The 19,825-nt window shown below is 38.6% G+C and overlaps 1 protein-coding gene across 5 annotated transcripts in view; it reads left to right on the top strand.

The window, feature by feature from the left end:
- Positions 1-19,825, top strand: part of ENTREP1 (endosomal transmembrane epsin interactor 1) — a 134,363-nt gene that overhangs the window by 63,427 nt on the left and 51,111 nt on the right. For 4 of the 5 annotated variants that reach the window (XM_073634650.1, XM_073634636.1, XM_073634664.1 and 1 more), the window contains exon 5: positions 18,581-18,688. The exons of the other annotated variant lie outside the window; for it this stretch is intronic. In XM_073634650.1, the coding sequence (XP_073490751.1) occupies positions 18,581-18,688 (108 nt within the window). The remainder of the gene's footprint in view (positions 1-18,580; positions 18,689-19,825) is intronic. 5 annotated transcript variants of the gene reach the window in all.

Here is a 19,825-nt window from a genome sequence, read left to right as displayed (position 1 = left end):
ATACCGTTTCCGTCAGTAAACATAACAGTAGTAAATACAGTATATGGTTTATTCAAGTAAAATTGTTTACATGCATAGATATCACCAACAGTTCAATTTAAAAAAGATACATAAACAAGGAATATTTGTACATAAATGTAATAGCAGTCATAGTACACGGCATCATACTACCCGACTCCATAGCATACTAGCTCATTATGAAATACTCATCTTAGATCGAAGCCGTCACAGCAGTCCCCGTACACCACTCTGGCCAGCGACATCGCTCCAGGAGTTACTTCCGGGTATCGCGGGCTCCGGCGCTGTGATTGGCTGGAGCCGCGATGATGTCACGGTAAAGGTACACTAACTGAAGCAATGGCACAAACGTGCCGTTGCTTCAGTGCGCATGTGCCAGTGACGTCGGCACATGCAAATACAGGGGATACCTCCTAAACCTTTTAAACAGGTTTAGGAGATATCCGGGGTAGCTACAGGTAAGCCTTATTATAGGCTTACCTGTAGTCAAAAGTGGATTGTAAGGATTTACAACCACTTTAAGTGACATTAATATTGTAATATTATTAAAGCAGCATTAAATGTAAATATAAACATCTTTTTAAAAAAGATGGTCCTGCCACCTTCTGCTTCCCTTTTGGCCAAAGGTCCACCGCATTTTGCAGAAGTTCACTGATCGGGAGTTACCACGGACCCCTACATTCTTTCTCCTGCACCACCACGAGATTCCAAGTAAGATCTATAGGAGATCCATTTTACCTCTCCTGCTCACAGCCACAAAGAGCTGTATCCCACTGTTTTGAAAGCAGACACAGACGCTGTCAGTGGCCATTTGGTTGAAAAGGTAGCCAAAATGAATGCAACAGAGGACTTGGTGGCTATAGGGGCCTTCGTTGAAAATTCCTAAAAAAATGGTTTTATTGACACGAGTTTGTTTATTTTGAGGAGCATGAGGAGCTGGTGACTTAACTCCCCTAGGAGTGGAGGTAAATGTGACGGCTCCCCAGGCCGGCATGGCGAGATTGGCTGGTGGTTCCCCCCCTCCTCTTTCTTTACTTTTTCTATTGCTCTCCTTTGCTGTTTGGCCCTCAGGATCAAACTCGCTCTTTCTACACTTTTAATAAAACGGTGTATACCGTCAAAATGTTGTGCAAGATGCAAAAACTTCCTAGACCCCAAGGTCCGCTATCTGGTCTTCAGTTATTTGTTTATCCTTTACGACAATATGGTGTTGTGACTAGGGTGTTATTCGTGGAAGTGTTTCACTATATGTACACCAGTGTTGAGGTTTCTGTATTACAGTATGCCTTAGCTAAATAAAGAATTGGAAAAAAAAAATCTCAAAAAACAGTTTGTTTTTGTGGTACAAATCAGCACAAACAAATGGTATTGTCACGATTAAGGGGTCAGGCTCGAAGACCAGTTGCTATAGCAGTGGAAGCTTACACAGGAACCAGCAGGATAGGAACACAGGCAGGCCACCCTGGCAGATGTCACAGGCTCACTTGAAGTGTGGAATCTACTAACCGGAGTTCACCAGTTTTCCTGGATTTTTTTTTCAAAATTGTTGGTCTTTTTTTGTTTATAGCGCAAAAAATAAAAACCGCAGAGGTGATCAAATACCACCAAAAGAAAGCTATATTTGTGGGAAAAAAAGGAAATCAATTTTATTTACTTACAGCGTCGCACGACCGTGCAATTGTTAGTTAAAACAACGTAGTGTCGTATCGCAAAAAATGGCCTGGTCAGGAAGGGCTTAAAATCTTCCGGAGCTGAAGTGGTTAAATAAAACCCAAGCTTCGGGTGGCCTGTTCCTGGCTTTTCATTGATGGCCACAGCAGCTGCTATGCTTGCACGGCACCCCGGCATCCCTCCGTACGTGGATGTGCCTAACTTGTCTCTGTTGACCGATGTGGCTTCTATGTTTGCACGGCATCCCTCCAGAAATGTCTCTGCCACATGCTGAGCTCTCGGGCCACATGTGGTCGGCAGATTGGACACCCCTGTTTTAAAGTGTTAAATAAAGTGTTACATAAAGAGAAAAACTGAAATATCACATGGTCCTAAGTATTCAGACCCTTTGCTCAGTATTTAGTAGAAGCACCCTTTTGATCTAATACAGCCATGAGTCTTTTTGGGAAAGATGCAACAAGTTTGTCACACCTGGATTTGGGGATCCTGCGCCATTACTCCTTGCAGATCCTCTCCAGTTCTGTCAGGGTGGATGGTAAACATTGGTGGACAGTCATTCTTAGGTCTCTCCAGAGATGCTCAAAGTCAGGGCTGTGGCTGGGCCTTTCAAGAACAGTCAGGGAGTTGTTGTGAAGCCACTCCATCGTTATTTTAGCTGTGTGCTTAGGGTCATTGTCTTGTTGGAAGGTAAACCTTCGGCCCAGTCTGAGGTCCTGAGCACTCTGGAGAAGGTTTTCGTCCAGGATATCCCTGTACTTGGCCGCATTCATCTTTCCCTCGATTGCAATCAGTCGTCTTGTCCCTGCAGCTGAAAAACACCCCCACAGCATGATGCTGCCACCACCCTGCTTCACTGTTGGGACTGTATTGGACAGGTGATGAGCAGTGCCTGGTTTTCTCCACACATACCGCTTAAAATTAAGGCCAAAAAGTTCTAACTTGGTCTCATCAGACCAGAGAATCTTATTTCTCACCATCTTGGAGTCCTTCAGGTGTTTTTTAGCAAACTCCATGCGGGCTTTCATGTGTCTTGCACTGAGGAGAGGCTTCCGTTGGGCCACTCTGCCATAAAGCCCCGACTGATGGAGGGCTGCAGTGATGGTTGACTTTCTACCATCTCCCGACTGCATCTCTTGAGCTCAGCCACAGTGATCTTTGGGTTCTTTTTTACCTCTCTCACCAAGGCTCTTCTCCCCCGATAGCTCAGTTTGGCCGGACGGCCAGCTCTAGGAAGGGTTCTGGTCGTCCCAAACGTATTCCATTTAAGGATTATGGAAGCCACTGTGCTCTTAGGAACCTTAAGTGCAGCAGAAATGTTTTTGTAACCTTGGCCAGATCTGTGCCTTGCCACAATTCTGTCTCTGAGCTCTTCAGGCAGTTCCTTTGACCTCATGATTCTCATTTGCTCTGACATGCACTGTGAGCTGTAAGGTCTTATATAGACAGGTGTGTGGCTTTCCTAATCAAGTCCAATCAGTATAATCAAAAACAGTTGGACTCAAATGAAGGTGTAGAACCATCTCAGGGATGATCAGAAGAAATGGACAGAGTTAAATATATGTGCCACAGCAAAGTGTCTGAATACTTAAGGACCATGTGATATTTCAGTTTTTCTTTTTTAATAAATCTGCAAAAATGTCAGAAAGAAAAAAATTAACTTAAATGATTTTAGCAAATGGCTGCAATATAACAAAGAGTGAAAAATTTAAGGGGGTCTGAATACTTTCCGTCCCCACTGTATATATACACACACATTATATATATATATATATATATATATATATATATATCTGGCATTCAGGTGGGCGATTATATATATATATATATATATATATATAAACTTTACTCTTACAATTAGTGTTCGATACAATGGATTTACACTTTTGTTTCTTTCATGGAACTATTGTAGCATCAGATATATAGAGGGTTATCTTTTAGGTAAGTCACTGACACAGTGTCATTGTTTCAGGATTTCTGGCAAGGAGTTGGGTGTTTTGGGGACAGGGTGACCTTCCAGAAATATAAGACAAAGAGGTTGATTTGTGCTGTAATGTTCCAGGAATTTAGTAGTCGTCTTAATTTACCAATCGACTATGCTGACACTGCACACTTCAAAGTCTAATAAAGGTTGAAGGGCTGTAAAACAAAGCACTATATTCATTCTTTAGGTTCCAGCAAGAATCTACAAGCCTCCTATTTTAGATTATATTATAGCAATTTTCCCATATCAAATAATGTTTACCAGGTTTTTTAAACTTTTCTTTGATGTTTTATTTACTCATCTGTACCCAAATAGAAAACCCTTAAAGTAACAGTACCCGCCAGGGATGCCCTCTCTCACCCCTACTATCCGCCCTCTCGTTGGAACCATTCTTGAACAGGATTAGATTAAACCCAGATGTCTCTGGCATTCAGGTGGGCGATCTCACCCATAAAGTCTCCGCTTACGCGGATAACCTACTCTTCTCCTTGACCAATCTGCACATTTGCTTGCCGAATCTTTTGAAAGAATTTGACCATTACGTAGCACTATCAAATATGAAAATTAACTATTTCAAATCCTAGGCGATGGGAGTCGCCCTGCCCTCTCCTTTGTGTCACGCCTTACAGTTCAACTTCAACTTTAAATAGATGTCCTCGGCTTTGAAGTACTTGGGTACCCATATCCCCCCAAATCTAGCTGATACATTTAGGAGGAACTTTTCACCCCTGCTCAGTGAAGTCCGTTCCCTCTTAGACAAATGGAATCGAGGATTACATTCCTGGTTTGGCCGCTGTAACATCATCAAAATGAGCATCTTGCCAAAGTTTTTGTACCTCTTTCAGACTTTACCTATCTCCATTCCCTCGGCCTTCTTCAGTCAAATCAATACCCTCTTTACCAAGTTCATCTTCGCACACAAACGGCCTAGGATCAGCAGACGCCTTCTGACGCTACCTAAAATCTATGGGGGGGGGTAGCCATCCCGGATGCGCTTAAATATTACCAAGCAGCCCATCTTGGCAGGGTAATAGGTGCAGACATAAAGATCCTAAGGTATGGACACATTTAGAACAACAGTTTAACCCTATTCCTCTAAACAGGGCGCCATGGTGCTTTGCTTCTCTACTTGCTTCCCTCAAGTCGCATCCGAGGCGGTCACATGGCATGTACGAAACCGGAGCTTTTCTCCGCCCATTCTCCGCTGTTTCCCATATTGGGAAACCCTGGATTCCCTCCGGGTGTAGAACAGGTCCATTTCCGAATCTCCAGGAGAGAAACTGCTTTCAAGTAATTTTTTAAAGGCTAACGCTTGGCCCACAATCTCTATATTGATGCAACCAGATGGTCAGTTTAGACTTTTCTTTCTGGCAAGCGCTTCAACTTCAGCACTTCTTCCAAACCCTGGGCTTCCCGACTCATTTCCGGAGTCAGCGAACTCTGTTTGAATCTTACTGTGAAGACAAAGACCCCCTCCCCCGTGCCCTGTCTAAGATGTATGCCTTGCTCATCTCCCCTTCAGATCATTTTATCATGCCAATTCTTAACAGCTGGGAAAGGGATCTTGATAGAACCTTTACCCAGCGTCAAAATATCATCCACCTTTCCCTGAAATCATACATCTGCACGTGTACGCAGGAATCCAACTATAAAATATTGATGCACTGGTATCTTACCCTGTCAGTTTTGAGTAACTTCGGAGTGTTGCTAGAGATGTGGAGACGAGAAGGGAACTTTTTTTCATGTCTTCTGGTCCTGTTTGAAGCTTCAACAATACTGGTCTTTGGTACAGAGGATCTCCCAACAATTTGCGGACTTCCCTATCCCGAGGGATCCAGCCTTCTTCATGCTCCACTGCTCACAGATACTGATTCGGGCTTACAAAAAATCAATCCTTCGTCACTTGACTAAAGCTGCCAAAGCCTGTGTCACTCTGTGTTGGAAAGACCACAATCCTCCTTCCGTCGCCATGTGGCTCAATAAGGTCAGAAGTGTCAATACCCTGGAAGACTTGGTACTTACTGCTCAAAATAACAGAAAACGATATACGAAAAAATGAGCATACTGGAACACGTTCGTGTATTCGGACGAAGGGAAGTCCCTCCTGGAGAGCTGCTCTGGGAATTGAGGTCCTTCTGTCATTCGTACTGTTGCATCCACGCGTCCCATCACCCTGGTCCCCCCTTCTTCTTTTTCCCTTTTCCACTCCCCCTCTTCATCACTTCTTGTCTTGGCACCCTCTTGGTGTCTATACCATTTAGCTTTCTTCTATCCAAAAATGTGAAGTGTCCGCTCGTGCAATACAACACGGATACATGGTTACCACCAGATCTTTTGAAGTGAGAAGCTCACCTGATTGTCAGTGATGTTATACTAACTTGTTTCAGAGCAACCCTGCATTTGATTGTACTACCCTGGACTGTATCTAAATTTGATGTTCAATGGCACCCCCGATGCTTGCGTTGTATTGTTTATTGATGGATACTTTATTTTTCTTTACAAAGAATTTGAAAAAAAAAGAAGAAAACCCTTAAAGTAAAGTACCCTTAAAGAATGACATTTTAAGAATGACATTTTATAATATGACAGAATGACATTTTATAATACAAATTCTGTACGTATTTGCATAAAAAAAATTAAATAGGTTTGGTCTATGTTTAATCTTACATGTTATGCTCTGGATCAGTAATTCCGGTGTTGTCACGGTTTGAAGACTCAAATCAAAGGATGAGGACCGCACTCCTTTCAGTGTTCGACCTTGGCGCCACACAAATCACAGTAAAACAATGGGATGTCACAAGCTCTCCATTGTAAATGAATATACTTATTTATTAGTACAATGTGACACAGTAAAAAAAGCCAATATTTTAGGGATACGCAGGGTCCCTTCCTCAAGGTGACATAGTGAAGTTCACCCTAAAAAGACCCTACTTGACCCAAAAAAAATTGGGTTATTTGACTAATGTGCCATTGCACTAATAAAGGAGTGTATATATGTTTGCAACAGACTGCTGGTGATGTCTCATTTTTTTTTACGCCATTGTGCTGTGTTAGTTCTCTTATGTTAACTTAAGTTCCTTTAAGGCAGCCTAATTATTTAAATAGGCTGCCTACTGCACCAAATAAAGGCGCATGTTGCATTTGTGGCAGCTCAGTGCATATCTATTGGTAATGTGCATTGGGATGCCACCCAGAATGGCACTGCAGCTAACCATAGTGTGATAGTTTGAATAAGTCCTTAAATCAGTTATTAGGTTATGAAATGTATCTGCTTGCAGGATTTACTAAATAAGTAGTCCATGCCTTGAATTGGAAGGACCCATGTAAACAATTTTCAGATTGCCCTGGTCATCAGATGTTTAGTCAAATATGTTCAGTAAATTTTACAACTGTGCCGTAGTTTAGTGGTTTTCACCGTTCTTTTGTCTGTTCATGAAAAACACAAAACATTTTATTCTCCATGGCATTACCACTTTGATTCACTGCTTTGCAATGGGCAACTTCATTAACTACAGCAGGGTATGTACTGTATGAGGTTAGCATTCCTGTCTCTCTGCTTTGGATTGTGGCTTTAAAGCCCACTTGGGACACTACATACATGGAATTTATGTGTTCTCTCTGTGTTTTATGGATTTCTGCTCACTATCCAAAGCTGAAAATAAAAGTTTTAGTTCAGTTCATTAGTACAGTCTTCTTTTGTACTCCTTTGAGGAGGTCTAAAAATGATGCACTGTTGGAGAAGTTCCAGAAGAGTGCTTGGATTTTTTTCTGTAGATTGCGGCCAATATTAAATCTACAGAAAATTAAGCCTTGATAAATCACTTCATACTGATAAATCACTTCATACTGACCTCTTTTGCAGGTATATCTATGTAAAACATAAAAAATACTGCAAGTGCCTATACTCAAATCTTCTATCAATTGCCGTGATTGGCGTGCTCTTGTGCTAATTCAATGTACTAGTGACTTAGTGCTCCACCACCACCTGTGAGATTGGCCACTCACCAGATGTTTCTTTAAAACTACACCTTTGGTTCATTCATAGGGATAACCACTCCACTCAAAGGGAACTTCTTCAACAGTTATGATTGGACCTTAGTGTTCCTCATAAAACATGAATAAAACGATCATCGCGCAATACCGTTTAAACTGTTTATTGTAAAAAACAAATAAAAACTGTGCACTCACATTTATATGTGCCCTTGAGCCGGCACCAAGCTATTCCAACAGTTAGGGACGGGTAGGTATAGCAGTCTACTGTATGCTGTGCGACCTCCGTTCCTCCCCTCGTACCCGTTCGCGTCCTCACCAACCACGTTCGTACTTGATCACGTGGGTGTATATCTCCCAGCAGCCTCTACGCGTTTCGCAATTTGCGTCATCAGGAAGCTGCCATTTAATTGGTTCCTATTCTATTTATATTAAACATGGGCGGAAGTACCCATGCCGCCATCTTAACTATGGGTATTCCCTTACCATGCTCTCTAGTAGGACTTCCTCCCACTTGGCGCCATTTTATCTGTGGGCATTAGCCCATTCCTGTAGTTGTGTATTGCGCATACCCTTTCCCCTGCTCTCTCTCTGTATGTCAGTGTTCCGGTCTAGTCCCTAATATACTAGAAATGTATGGATATATTTACAACTACCCCATCGGTATCTGTTGGAGAGGCTTTCACATACTATTAAATACTTAACCCTTGGGTTATGTGACATTTAAAACGTCTTTGTACATGTTATTATTACGCATCAATTATTGCACGATTTACAATATGGAACAGCAAAATCTTCCACATTACTTTATTTCAGCGGAATACCTGTGCGCCCCTACCCTTTATTAAAATTAGTCTCTAACCTATGGTCAGTACTTAGAGATATCTTGTTACCAAGAAAAAATGTCTTGAACTGCTAAAAATAAAAATAAAAAATAGAAAAAACGAAAAAAACGAAAAAAACTAAGAAAATGAAAAAAAATGAAAAAAATAATAAAATGAAAAAAATTTAAAAAATGAAAAAAACGAAAAAAATGAAAAAAATGAAAAAAATGAAAAAAATAATAAAAAAATAATAAAAAAATGAAAAAAATAATAAAAAAATAAATAAAATAAAAAAATATATAAAAAAATAATAAAAAAATAATAAAATAAAAATAAAATAAAATAAAAATAAAAATAAAAATAAAAATAAAAAAACAAAAATAAAAAAATAAAAAAATAAAAAAACGAAAAAAACGAAAAAGATATATATAAATAAAATAAAATAAAATAAAATAAATAAAAAATAAAAAATAAAAAATGAAACAAAAATAAAAATAAAAATAAAAATAAAAATGAAAATAAAAATAAAATGAAATATTAATATTATTAAAAAATCAAATCAAATAAAATAAAATAAAATAAAATGAAATAAAATAAAATAAAAAATAAAATAAAAAATGTATGAAAATATAAAAATAAAAAATAAAAATAAAAATAAAAATTTATATGTATATAACATATATGCTTAAACCTTCAACATTACAGCAATTACATGTTAATAATCTTCCAAAAAGCAATTTACATCAAGTTCCACGTTTAACCCCTGTGGCCTCATCGTGTCCAATCTAAATATCCAGTGGGTTTCATTCTTTGAAACTTCCCTTTTCATATTGGTATTTCTCCAATTACGTACTACTCTGTCTATTCCATAAAATTTCAAGTGTTGGGGATTTCTATCATGTACCTCTCTGAAATGTTTTGATACGCTGTGATGTTTGAATCCTTTTTTGATGTTTCTGACATGTTCACCTATTCTTACTGATAGGGCTCTAGTTGTTCTACCCACGTACTGTAATCCACAACTGCACTCCAGCACGTATGTAACATGAGTACTGCAGCATGTTATCAACTTATCTATTTTGTATACTTGCTCCTTGGTGTTTGACATAAAGCTTGTGATTTTCCTATCATTCTTATTAGTGGATCTACAAGCTTTACATTTCCCACATCTAAAAAAACCCCTCTGGTTGAAAAGTGTTGAGAAATCTTTAGGGGGGTCTGGCACATTTTTTACCAATTTGTCTCTAATCCTTCTTGCTTTTCTATATACGAATGTTGGTTTCCGGGGTAGTACCTTACTTAATTGTGGGTCACTGCTAATAATCGACCAATTTTTCTTTATGATATCCTCTAATTCTTTGTATTGTGTGTTGAATCCCGTGATGAACGGTATGCTATTATCCTGATTATGTTTTCTTACTTTGTTACTCAGGATTAATTCCCTGTCCATGTTAGCCACTTTTGACCGTGTGTTCTCCAGTATATTTCTTTTATAGCCCTTGTCTATAAACCTATCTATCAGGATATCTGTCTGTTGTAAATAGTCCTCCATTCGATCACAATTCCGCCTAATCCTGATGAACTGGCTTTTCGGGATGGCTGCCTTCCACTGGGGGTGGTGACAACTCCCCATCGGTATGTATCCATTCCGATCCGTTTCTTTAAAATGTGTTCTGGTTCCGAGCTTATTCTCATTTTTGTATATTTCTAAATCTAAGAAATTGATTTCATGTTGATGTACTGTAGCAGTGAATTTAATCCCATACTGGTTGCCGCTGATAAGTTGGATAAACTGTTCCAACTGTTCTCGGCTTCCCTTCCATATTATCAAAATGTCATCAATCTAGCGTTTGTATAGCAGCAAGTGTGGCCAGCATCTTCCGTAAATGTCTTCCTCCTCCCATTTACTTAGGAAGATGTTGGCCACACTCGGTGCATACTTATTGCCCATTCCTACTCCTTTGATTTGCCTATAGTATTTATGGTTGTGCCAGAAAAAATTGTTCCCCATGGCCATTCTTAATCCTTCTAGGATGAACTTTCTCTGTTTTAGTTGCAAATCTGATAAGTTTTTCATTCCCCATGCTACTGCTGCCAGGGCGTCTGTCTGCTTGATATTGGTGTACAACGACTCCACATCTAGTGTTACCAGTAGTGTGGAGCTGTCTACATTTAAATTCTTTAGATTGTTGATAACATCTTTGCTGTCTTTAAGAAATGCCTTTCCCTCTCCTGCTATAGGTTGAAGGAACACATCTAGGTACTCCCCCAGTCTAGAGTGCACCGATTCAATGCCACTGATTATTGGCCTTCCTGGTGGCTTGGTTTTATTTTTGTGAATTTTTGGGACTTGGTATATTATTGGTATTCTTGGTGCCTCTGTCAGCAGATATTTTCCTTCCTTCTTATTTAGAATTTTGTCTGCTATGCCCTTATTCAGGTATTCTTTTAGTTTTTTCTTTAGCTCTCTATTGGGATTCTTTTTGAGGGGTTGGTATGTACTTAGATCATTAACCAGTCTCTCCAACTCCTTATAGTAGTCCTCTTTTGTTAGGATCACTATCCCTCCCCCCTTATCGGCTGGGCGTATCACTATGTTCTTCCTATTTTCCAGTTTTTTTATTCCCTGCCATATTCTATCTTTGTTATGTTTTGATGGTTTAATATTTTTAATCTCTTTCTCAACTATCCTTTTGAACACTTCTATGTGTTGATTAGTATTGGACCTGGGGTTGAACGTGGATCTGTTCCTCAGATTACTGTGCTTGTATCCTGTCTCCATTGGTTGGTGTTGGGGTTCTCCTTTTTCTAAAAAGTGTTTCTTTAAATTTAATTTTCTAATGAACTTTTGCAAATCTATAAATGCCTCAAACTGATTAAAACTTGCGCTAGGTGCATATTTAATTCCGCTATCTAGTACTAATAATTCTTCCTGGGTGAAAGTTACGTCAGTTAGGTTAAAAATACCCTCACCTAATTTTCTCTTTTCCTTTTTGCTTCCCCCTCTACAACCTCGTTTTCTCTTTGATTTGTATTTCCTCCAGATTCCTGGGGGTTCCTGTTCCAGCCCCCCCTGCTGGTTTGAAACACTGGCATGGGTGGTTTGTAGGGTTCCCTCCAATCCCGCCATTCCCCCTGCCACATGGCTGGACCATAGTGTGGATTGTAATTAGGGTTATAGTTGTAATATCCTCTACCTCTACCCCTATACCCTCCCCTCCAGGGTCTGGGATACTGTCCCATGGGGGGTGGGGGTGGGTGGGGGGGTCCATTTAGAGTGTGATTTTCTTGTTCAAATTTTTTATTTACCTTTTTCTGGTTAATGCTTGGGGTATGTGCTGGCGCCCTAGCTTCCCTTCTTGGTAAGTTGGCGATCGGGGTACCTGGTGTGCCTTTGGTCCTATTTTCTACACTCATCTCCCCGACAATCACCTCCTCATTCAGGGATGTGTTTGCAGAATTGGTGGGTGTTTCCTCCTCCTGCCACCTGTACACTTTCCCTTCCAAATAGTCTTTTTTATCCCTTTGGTATTTTTTAACCTTTTTGTTTTTTACTTCATTGTCAAGTTTGGTCAAAAATTCTTGTAATTTGGCCGCTCTAGTTTTGTACTCATTTGTTTCTACATGTGGTGTCATATTATCCTTAATGGTGCCAATGGTGGATTCTATCTTTTTTAGCTTGATTCTTCTTCTTTCAATTATAGTGTCCAACAGTTTGTTTTCACAGCTGTTGAAAAACTCAAACCAGGTTCTAGATAGATTTTCATCTATTAGTCCATCGTTGGGGCCTAGATCCCATCTCAGCCTTCTGGGGGTGATTTTGGCCTCTCTATATTGATCTAATGTGTGGATATCCCACCATATTCTGATTTGCTTATCCATAGCATTCTTTAAATGTTTGAAATTTTGCTCCAAATTAAGTGACGTGGTAGTGTCATAATTATGGAAAAGTTCGCCCAAGTCTAGCTTTCGATTGGCCAGAAATGAAAAAACCTCCATGTTATGCTGCCCGTGAAAAAATATTATATATAAAATATAAATAAACTAGTATGTGTGTGTCACCGGCGCAAAACCAATATCTACCGATTACTTTAATAGTGATTGCCTTAGCTGCTGCATCCAAAAAACTTCTCATAGAAATAGATTACAAATGCTGTGTGTGTGAATGCGCTGCTCCCATCTAAATACGCTTATATCCTATCCATAAAGTGCAAACTTATTTCATATACAACATGGATCCATATAGAATCATTACATTAAAAAATAAATTATATCAAAAATTATATCAAAAAAATCCAAAAATTCAACAGTTCAATGATGTGTGTCACATTTGTGGCAAAGTCTCCCAGTATGTATTCAAATCTTCTATCAATTGCCGTGATTGGCGTGCTCTTGTGCTAATTCAATGTACTAGTGACTTAGTGCTCCACCACCACCTGTGAGATTGGCCACTCACCAGATGTTTCTTTAAAACTACACCTTTGGTTCATTCATAGGGATAACCACTCCACTCAAAGGGAACTTCTTCAACAGTTATGATTGGACCTTAGTGTTCCTCATAAAACATGAATAAAACGATCATCGCGCAATACCGTTTAAACTGTTTATTGTAAAAAACAAATAAAAACTGTGCACTCACATTTATATGTGCCCTTGAGCCGGCACCAAGCTATTCCAACAGTTAGGGACGGGTAGGTATAGCAGTCTACTGTATGCTGTGCGACCTCCGTTCCTCCCCTCGTACCCGTTCGCGTCCTCACCAACCACGTTCGTACTTGATCACGTGGGTGTATATCTCCCAGCAGCCTCTACGCGTTTCGCAATTTGCGTCATCAGGAAGCTGCCATTTAATTGGTTCCTATTCTATTTATATTAAACATGGGCGGAAGTACCCATGCCGCCATCTTAACTATGGGTATTCCCTTACCATGCTCTCTAGTAGGACTTCCTCCCATTGGCTGTACACCAATATCAAGCAGACAGACGCCCTGGCAGCAGTAGCATGGGGAATGAAAAACTTATCAGATTTGCAACTAAAACAGAGAAAGTTCATCCTAGAAGGATTAAGAATGGCCATGGGGAACAATTTTTTCTGGCACAACCATAAATACTATAGGCAAATCAAAGGAGTAGGAATGGGCAATAAGTATGCACCGAGTGTGGCCAACATCTTCCTAAGTAAATGGGAGGAGGAAGACATTTACGGAAGATGCTGGCCACACTTGCTGCTATACAAACGCTATATTGATGACATTTTGATAATATGGAAGGGAAGCCGAGAACAGTTGGAACAGTTTATCCAACTTATCAGCGGCAACCAGTATGGGATTAAATTCACTGCTACAGTACATCAACATGAAATCAATTTCTTAGATTTAGAAATATACAAAAATGAGAATAAGCTCGGAACCAGAACACATTTTAAAGAAACGGATCGGAATGGATACATACCGATGGGGAGTTGTCACCACCCCCAGTGGAAGGCAGCCATCCCGAAAAGCCAGTTCATCAGGATTAGGCGGAATTGTGATCGAATGGAGGACTATTTACAACAGACAGATATCCTGATAGATAGGTTTATAGACAAGGGCTATAAAAGAAATATACTGGAGAACACACGGTCAAAAGTGGCTAACATGGACAGGGAATTAATCCTGAGTAACAAAGTAAGAAAACATAATCAGGATAATAGCATACCGTTCATCACGGGATTCAACACACAATACAAAGAATTAGAGGATATCATAAAGAAAAATTGGTCGATTATTAGCAGTGACCCACAATTAAGTAAGGTACTACCCCGGAAACCAACATTCGTATATAGAAAAGCAAGAAGGATTAGAGACAAATTGGTAAAAAATGTGCCAGACCCCCCTAAAGATTTCTCAACACTTTTCAACCAGAGGGGTTTTTTTAGATGTGGGAAATGTAAAGCTTGTAGATCCACTAATAAGAATGATAGGAAAATCACAAGCTTTATGTCAAACACCAAGGAGCAAGTATACAAAATAGATAAGTTGATAACATGCTGCAGTACTCATGTTACATACGTGCTGGAGTGCAGTTGTGGATTACAGTACGTGGGTAGAACAACTAGAGCCCTATCAGTAAGAATAGGTGAACATGTCAGAAACATCAAAAAAGGATTCAAACATCACAGCGTATCAAAACATTTCAGAGAGGTACATGATAGAAATCCCCAACACTTGAAATTTTATGGAATAGACAGAGTAGTACGTAATTGGAGAAATACCAATATGAAAAGGGAAGTTTCAAAGAATGAAACCCACTGGATATTTAGATTGGACACGATGAGGCCACAGGGGTTAAACGTGGAACTTGATGTAAATTGCTTTTTGGAAGATTATTAACATGTAATTGCTGTAATGTTGAAGGTTTAAGCATATATGTTATATACATATAAATTTTTATTTTTATTTTTTATTTTTATATTTTCATACATTTTTTATTTTATTTTTTATTTTATTTTATTTCATTTTATTTTATTTTATTTTATTTTATTTGATTTTTTAATAATATTAATATTTCATTTTATTTTTATTTTCATTTTTATTTTTATTTTTATTTTTATTTTTGTTTCATTTTTTATTTTTTATTTTTTATTTATTTTATTTTATTTTATTTTATTTATATATATCTTTTTCGTTTTTTTCGTTTTTTTATTTTTTTATTTTTTTATTTTTGTTTTTTTATTTTTATTTTTATTTTTATTTTTATTTTATTTTATTTTTATTTTATTATTTTTTTATTATTTTTTTATATATTTTTTTATTTTATTTATTTTTTTATTATTTTTTTCATTTTTTTATTATTTTTTTCATTTTTTTCATTTTTTTCATTTTTTTCGTTTTTTTCGTTTTTTTCATTTTTTAAATTTTTTTCATTTTATTATTTTTTTCATTTTTTTTCATTTTCTTAGTTTTTTTCGTTTTTTTCGTTTTTTCTATTTTTTATTTTTATTTTTAGCAGTTCAAGACATTTTTTCTTGGTAACAAGATATCTCTAAGTACTGACCATAGGTTAGAGACTAATTTTAATAAAGGGTAGGGGCGCACAGGTATTCCGCTGAAATAAAGTAATGTGGAAGATTTTGCTGTTCCATATTGTAAATCGTGCAATAATTGATGCGTAATAATAACATGTACAAAGACGTTTTAAATGTCACATAACCCAAGGGTTAAGTATTTAATAGTATGTGAAAGCCTCTCCAACAGATACGGATGGGGTAGTTGTAAATATATCCATACATTTCTAGTATATTAGGGACTAGACCGGAACACTGACATACAGAGAGAGAGCAGGGGAAAGGGTATGCGCAATACACAACTACAGGAATGGGCTAATGCCCACAGATAAAATGGCGCCAAGTGGGAGGAAGTCCTACTAGAGAGCATGGTAAGGGAATACCCATAGTTAAGATGGCGGCATGGGTACTTCCGCCCATGTTTAATATAAATAGAATAGGAACCAATTAAATGGCAGCTTCCTGATGACGCAAATTGCGAAACGCGTAGAGGCTGCTGGGAGATATACACCCACGTGATCAAGTACGAACGTGGTTGGTGAGGACGCGAACGGGTACGAGGGGAGGAACGGAGGTCGCACAGCATACAGTAGACTGCTATACCTACCCGTCCCTAACTGTTGGAATAGCTTGGTGCCGGCTCAAGGGCACATATAAATGTGAGTGCACAGTTTTTATTTGTTTTTTACAATAAACAGTTTAAATGGTATTGCGCGATGATCGTTTTATTCATGTTTTATGAGGAACACTAAGGTCCAATCATAACTGTTGAAGAAGTTCCCTTTGAGTGGAGTGGTTATCCCTATGAATGAACCAAAGGTGTAGTTTTAAAGAAACATCTGGTGAGTGGCCAATCTCACAGGTGGTGGTGGAGCACTAAGTCACTAGTACATTGAATTAGCACAAGAGCACGCCAATCACGGCAATTGATAGAAGATTTGAATACATACTGGGAGACTTTGCCACAAATGTGACACACATCATTGAACTGTTGAATTTTTGGATTTTTTTGATATAATTTTTGATATAATTTATTTTTTAATGTAATGATTCTATATGGATCCATGTTGTATATGAAATAAGTTTGCACTTTATGGATAGGATATAAGCGTATTTAGATGGGAGCAGCGCATTCACACACACAGCATTTGTAATCTATTTCTATGAGAAGTTTTTTGGATGCAGCAGCTAAGGCAATCACTATTAAAGTAATCGGTAGATATTGGTTTTGCGCCGGTGACACACACATACAAGTGCCTATACTGTTTAAAATCCAGTAATGCACTGTCTCACCATGTTCTGCACGTGCTCAGTTGCTGTGTATTCTCAGCACTGTGCATAAAATCAGAGTCACTAGAGGCCAACAGCTTTAATAGTTACTGTTGCTGAAGGGTGAAGAAAGCAACAGGAATGACATAGATTGTGCTGAGGGAACACAGATTAGGGAGGGAGAAAAGAAAAGTAGGAGAGGTGACAGGACAAACTCTGCTGCCAAGGAGACACAAAAGAGTTAAACTTACAAATGTCTTCTTTTGTCTCCCTGATATTCTCTATTTTCTCACTCAACAGCAGCCTGTGAACTTCAGCACTGTAAGGGCTCGTTCACACTTGACTACATTTCTAACACTTAACAAATGCTCCTATAGCGTTAGTATGGGCGTTAGATGTGCGTTAATGAGCTTTAGTATGGGTGTTAGCCTGGCATCAATAAGCTTTAGTATGGGCGTTAGACTGGCGTTTTACAAGTGTTAATGACGAGTTAAAAATGCCCCCCAACCGTCCTATGAATGCCTATGCCATTACATGAAATAAACTATACCTAAAGCTCCGCAACCACACCGCAAACACCTGCCAGAGCGTTTGCGAAGCGTAGAATTGAATGGGAGGCCTTGAAAGGCTTTAAATGCCTCCTGGCTCGAAATGAGGCTTCAATTTTGAAGCGAACCAACGCAACACAACGATAACGCTTCATGTTTTGATAATGTGAACAGCACTGTGTGCTGTCCATTTTATCATTTGCATAGGCATTTGAGGGGCGTTTTTAAAGCCCCTCAAACACCTGTTTTTAATGCCAGTGTGAACTTAGCCTAAAGCTTCTGTCAGCCTTTCTCTCTGTCTGTGCCAAGGCATACAATCAACGCTGGAAATATACATATTTTGTTTGATGAATGTGACATATGGTTTTTGACACTAAGGACAGGGGGAAAGTTTCCAATGAGGAAGTAAATGCTGTGAGCTTTAACAAAGAGGCGGCCTCCAGCAAGAAGAAACAGGAGCAATGCTGGAAGCAATTTACAGCACACTAATTTTGGCAGCACAATTATTAATATGGAATATATTTTTTTTATTAAAGAACATTTATTGTTATTAAACTGTTATGAGTTCCACTTTAACATTTGTAGTTAGCTAAAGAAGAATTTTCCTGTCTAGATTTTAAAAGGATGCAGTAGGAGCTCATTTATCAACAAGGATGACTCAAGGAGGACCAAAAGTGGATTTGGGACCTGTTTAAACGAGTGGATTGGAAAACATATATGTGTTATTTTCAAGGTTTTTATTGTTGAGTGGTGAAATCTAACACACCTTAAGATGCACTTTACCTGCATTTTACATTATTATTTACTCTTTTTTGTTCAATTGACTCCCTTGCAAACATGTAAAATGGTGAACATGACTGAAAACGGACTAATTGAAATTTGCATTAAGTTTTTAGTGTGTTTTCAAAGCAGTATTATTGACTCAAACGTAACATGCATTTAAGAACTGCCTGAAATATGCGGCAAGGTTTTTTTAATAAAAATCTGCACGCTGTACTGCAAAGCATTGCACTAATGCGAAGAGCTTTAGAAATCATAATGGGAACTATTTTCACTGTTGTTTTGGGCTAAGAATTGGCATTATATCGCATGTTACAATGCAGTGGTTTGAACTGGCACTATAGTCAGACCTGGTGTCAATGCATTGCTAGGGAAATTTCAGGAGAGGATTACACATTTGGCTGTAAGTCATAGCTAATTGTAGCTAAATATTTTTCTCTTATTCTGCCTCTAGAAAGTGTTTTTTGCTCTATGTGCCCTGAATGCTCTGACAACCACTGTGTGCCTAGTAGCAGCTGCCCTGCGATACCTACAGCTACTCACCACTAGAAGACCCTGCACAGTAAGTGAGTGAAACGTTTACTAACATATATTTCATACATTTCTTATATGGCCAACTAAAAAGGAATGAAAGAAAAAAAAACATTACTGTATCTCAACAAAATTCAGATGATTTAGAATTGATAACTACAGTGTGTATATATATATACTGTATCTGTTACTTTAAATTCCACACATGGCAATTAATCCTTTAAATGAAGGGGAGCAAATCCAGGTAAGCCTCTGTGGTGAATGTATTGCTCAGTCTCTTAAGGCCTAGTGACAGCTTTATGTTTTCCTGCATTAAAAACACATGACTTTTACAGCATGAAAATGCATTTCAAGTAAAAATCTGGTTCACATCTATAGTACTACAGTTTAGTGTGTTTCAAAGGTAAGCGAAGTGGTTAGCACTTCCACCTGGCAGCACTGGGGTTGTCAGTTTGAATCCCAACCACAGCACCACCTGCATGGAGTTTGCATGCTCTCCCTGTGCCTATGTGGGTTTCCTCTCACTCTCCAAAGACATGCTGGTAGGTTAATTGTCTCCTGTCTAAACTGGCCCTAGTATGTGTATGTATGAATGTGAGTTAGGGACCTTAGATTGTTGGCTCCTTGAGGGCAGGGACTCATGTGAATGTACAATATACAGTCAGGTCTATAAATATTGAGACATCGACACAATTCTAATCTTTTTGGCTCTATACACCATCACAATGGATTTGAAATGAAACGAACAAGATGTGCTTTAATTGCAGACTTTCAGCTTTAATTTGAGGGTATTTACATCCAAATCAGGTGAACGGTGTAGGAATTACAACAGTTTGTATATGTGCCTCCCACTTTTTAGGGGACCAAAAGTAATGGCACAGATTAACAATCATCCATCAAACTTTCACTTTTTAATACTTGGTTGCAAATCCTTTGCAATCAATTACAGCCTGAAGTCTGGAACGCATAGACATCACCAGACGCTGTGTTTCATCCCTGGTGATGCTCTGCCAGGCCTCTACTGCAACTGTCTTCAGTTCCTGCTTGTTCTTGGGGCATTTTCCCTTCAGTTTTGTCTTCAGCAAGTGAAATGCATGCTCAATCGGATTCAGGTCAGTGGATTGACTTGGCCATTGCATAACATTCCACTTCTTTCCCTTAAAAAAAT

Source organism: Aquarana catesbeiana, linkage group LG01, assembly GCF_042186555.1.
Source record: "Aquarana catesbeiana isolate 2022-GZ linkage group LG01, ASM4218655v1, whole genome shotgun sequence".
Classification (NCBI taxonomy): domain Eukaryota; kingdom Metazoa; phylum Chordata; class Amphibia; order Anura; family Ranidae; genus Aquarana; species Aquarana catesbeiana.
Note: the sequence above shows the minus strand (reverse complement) of the source record. Positions and strands in the feature narration are given on the sequence as shown.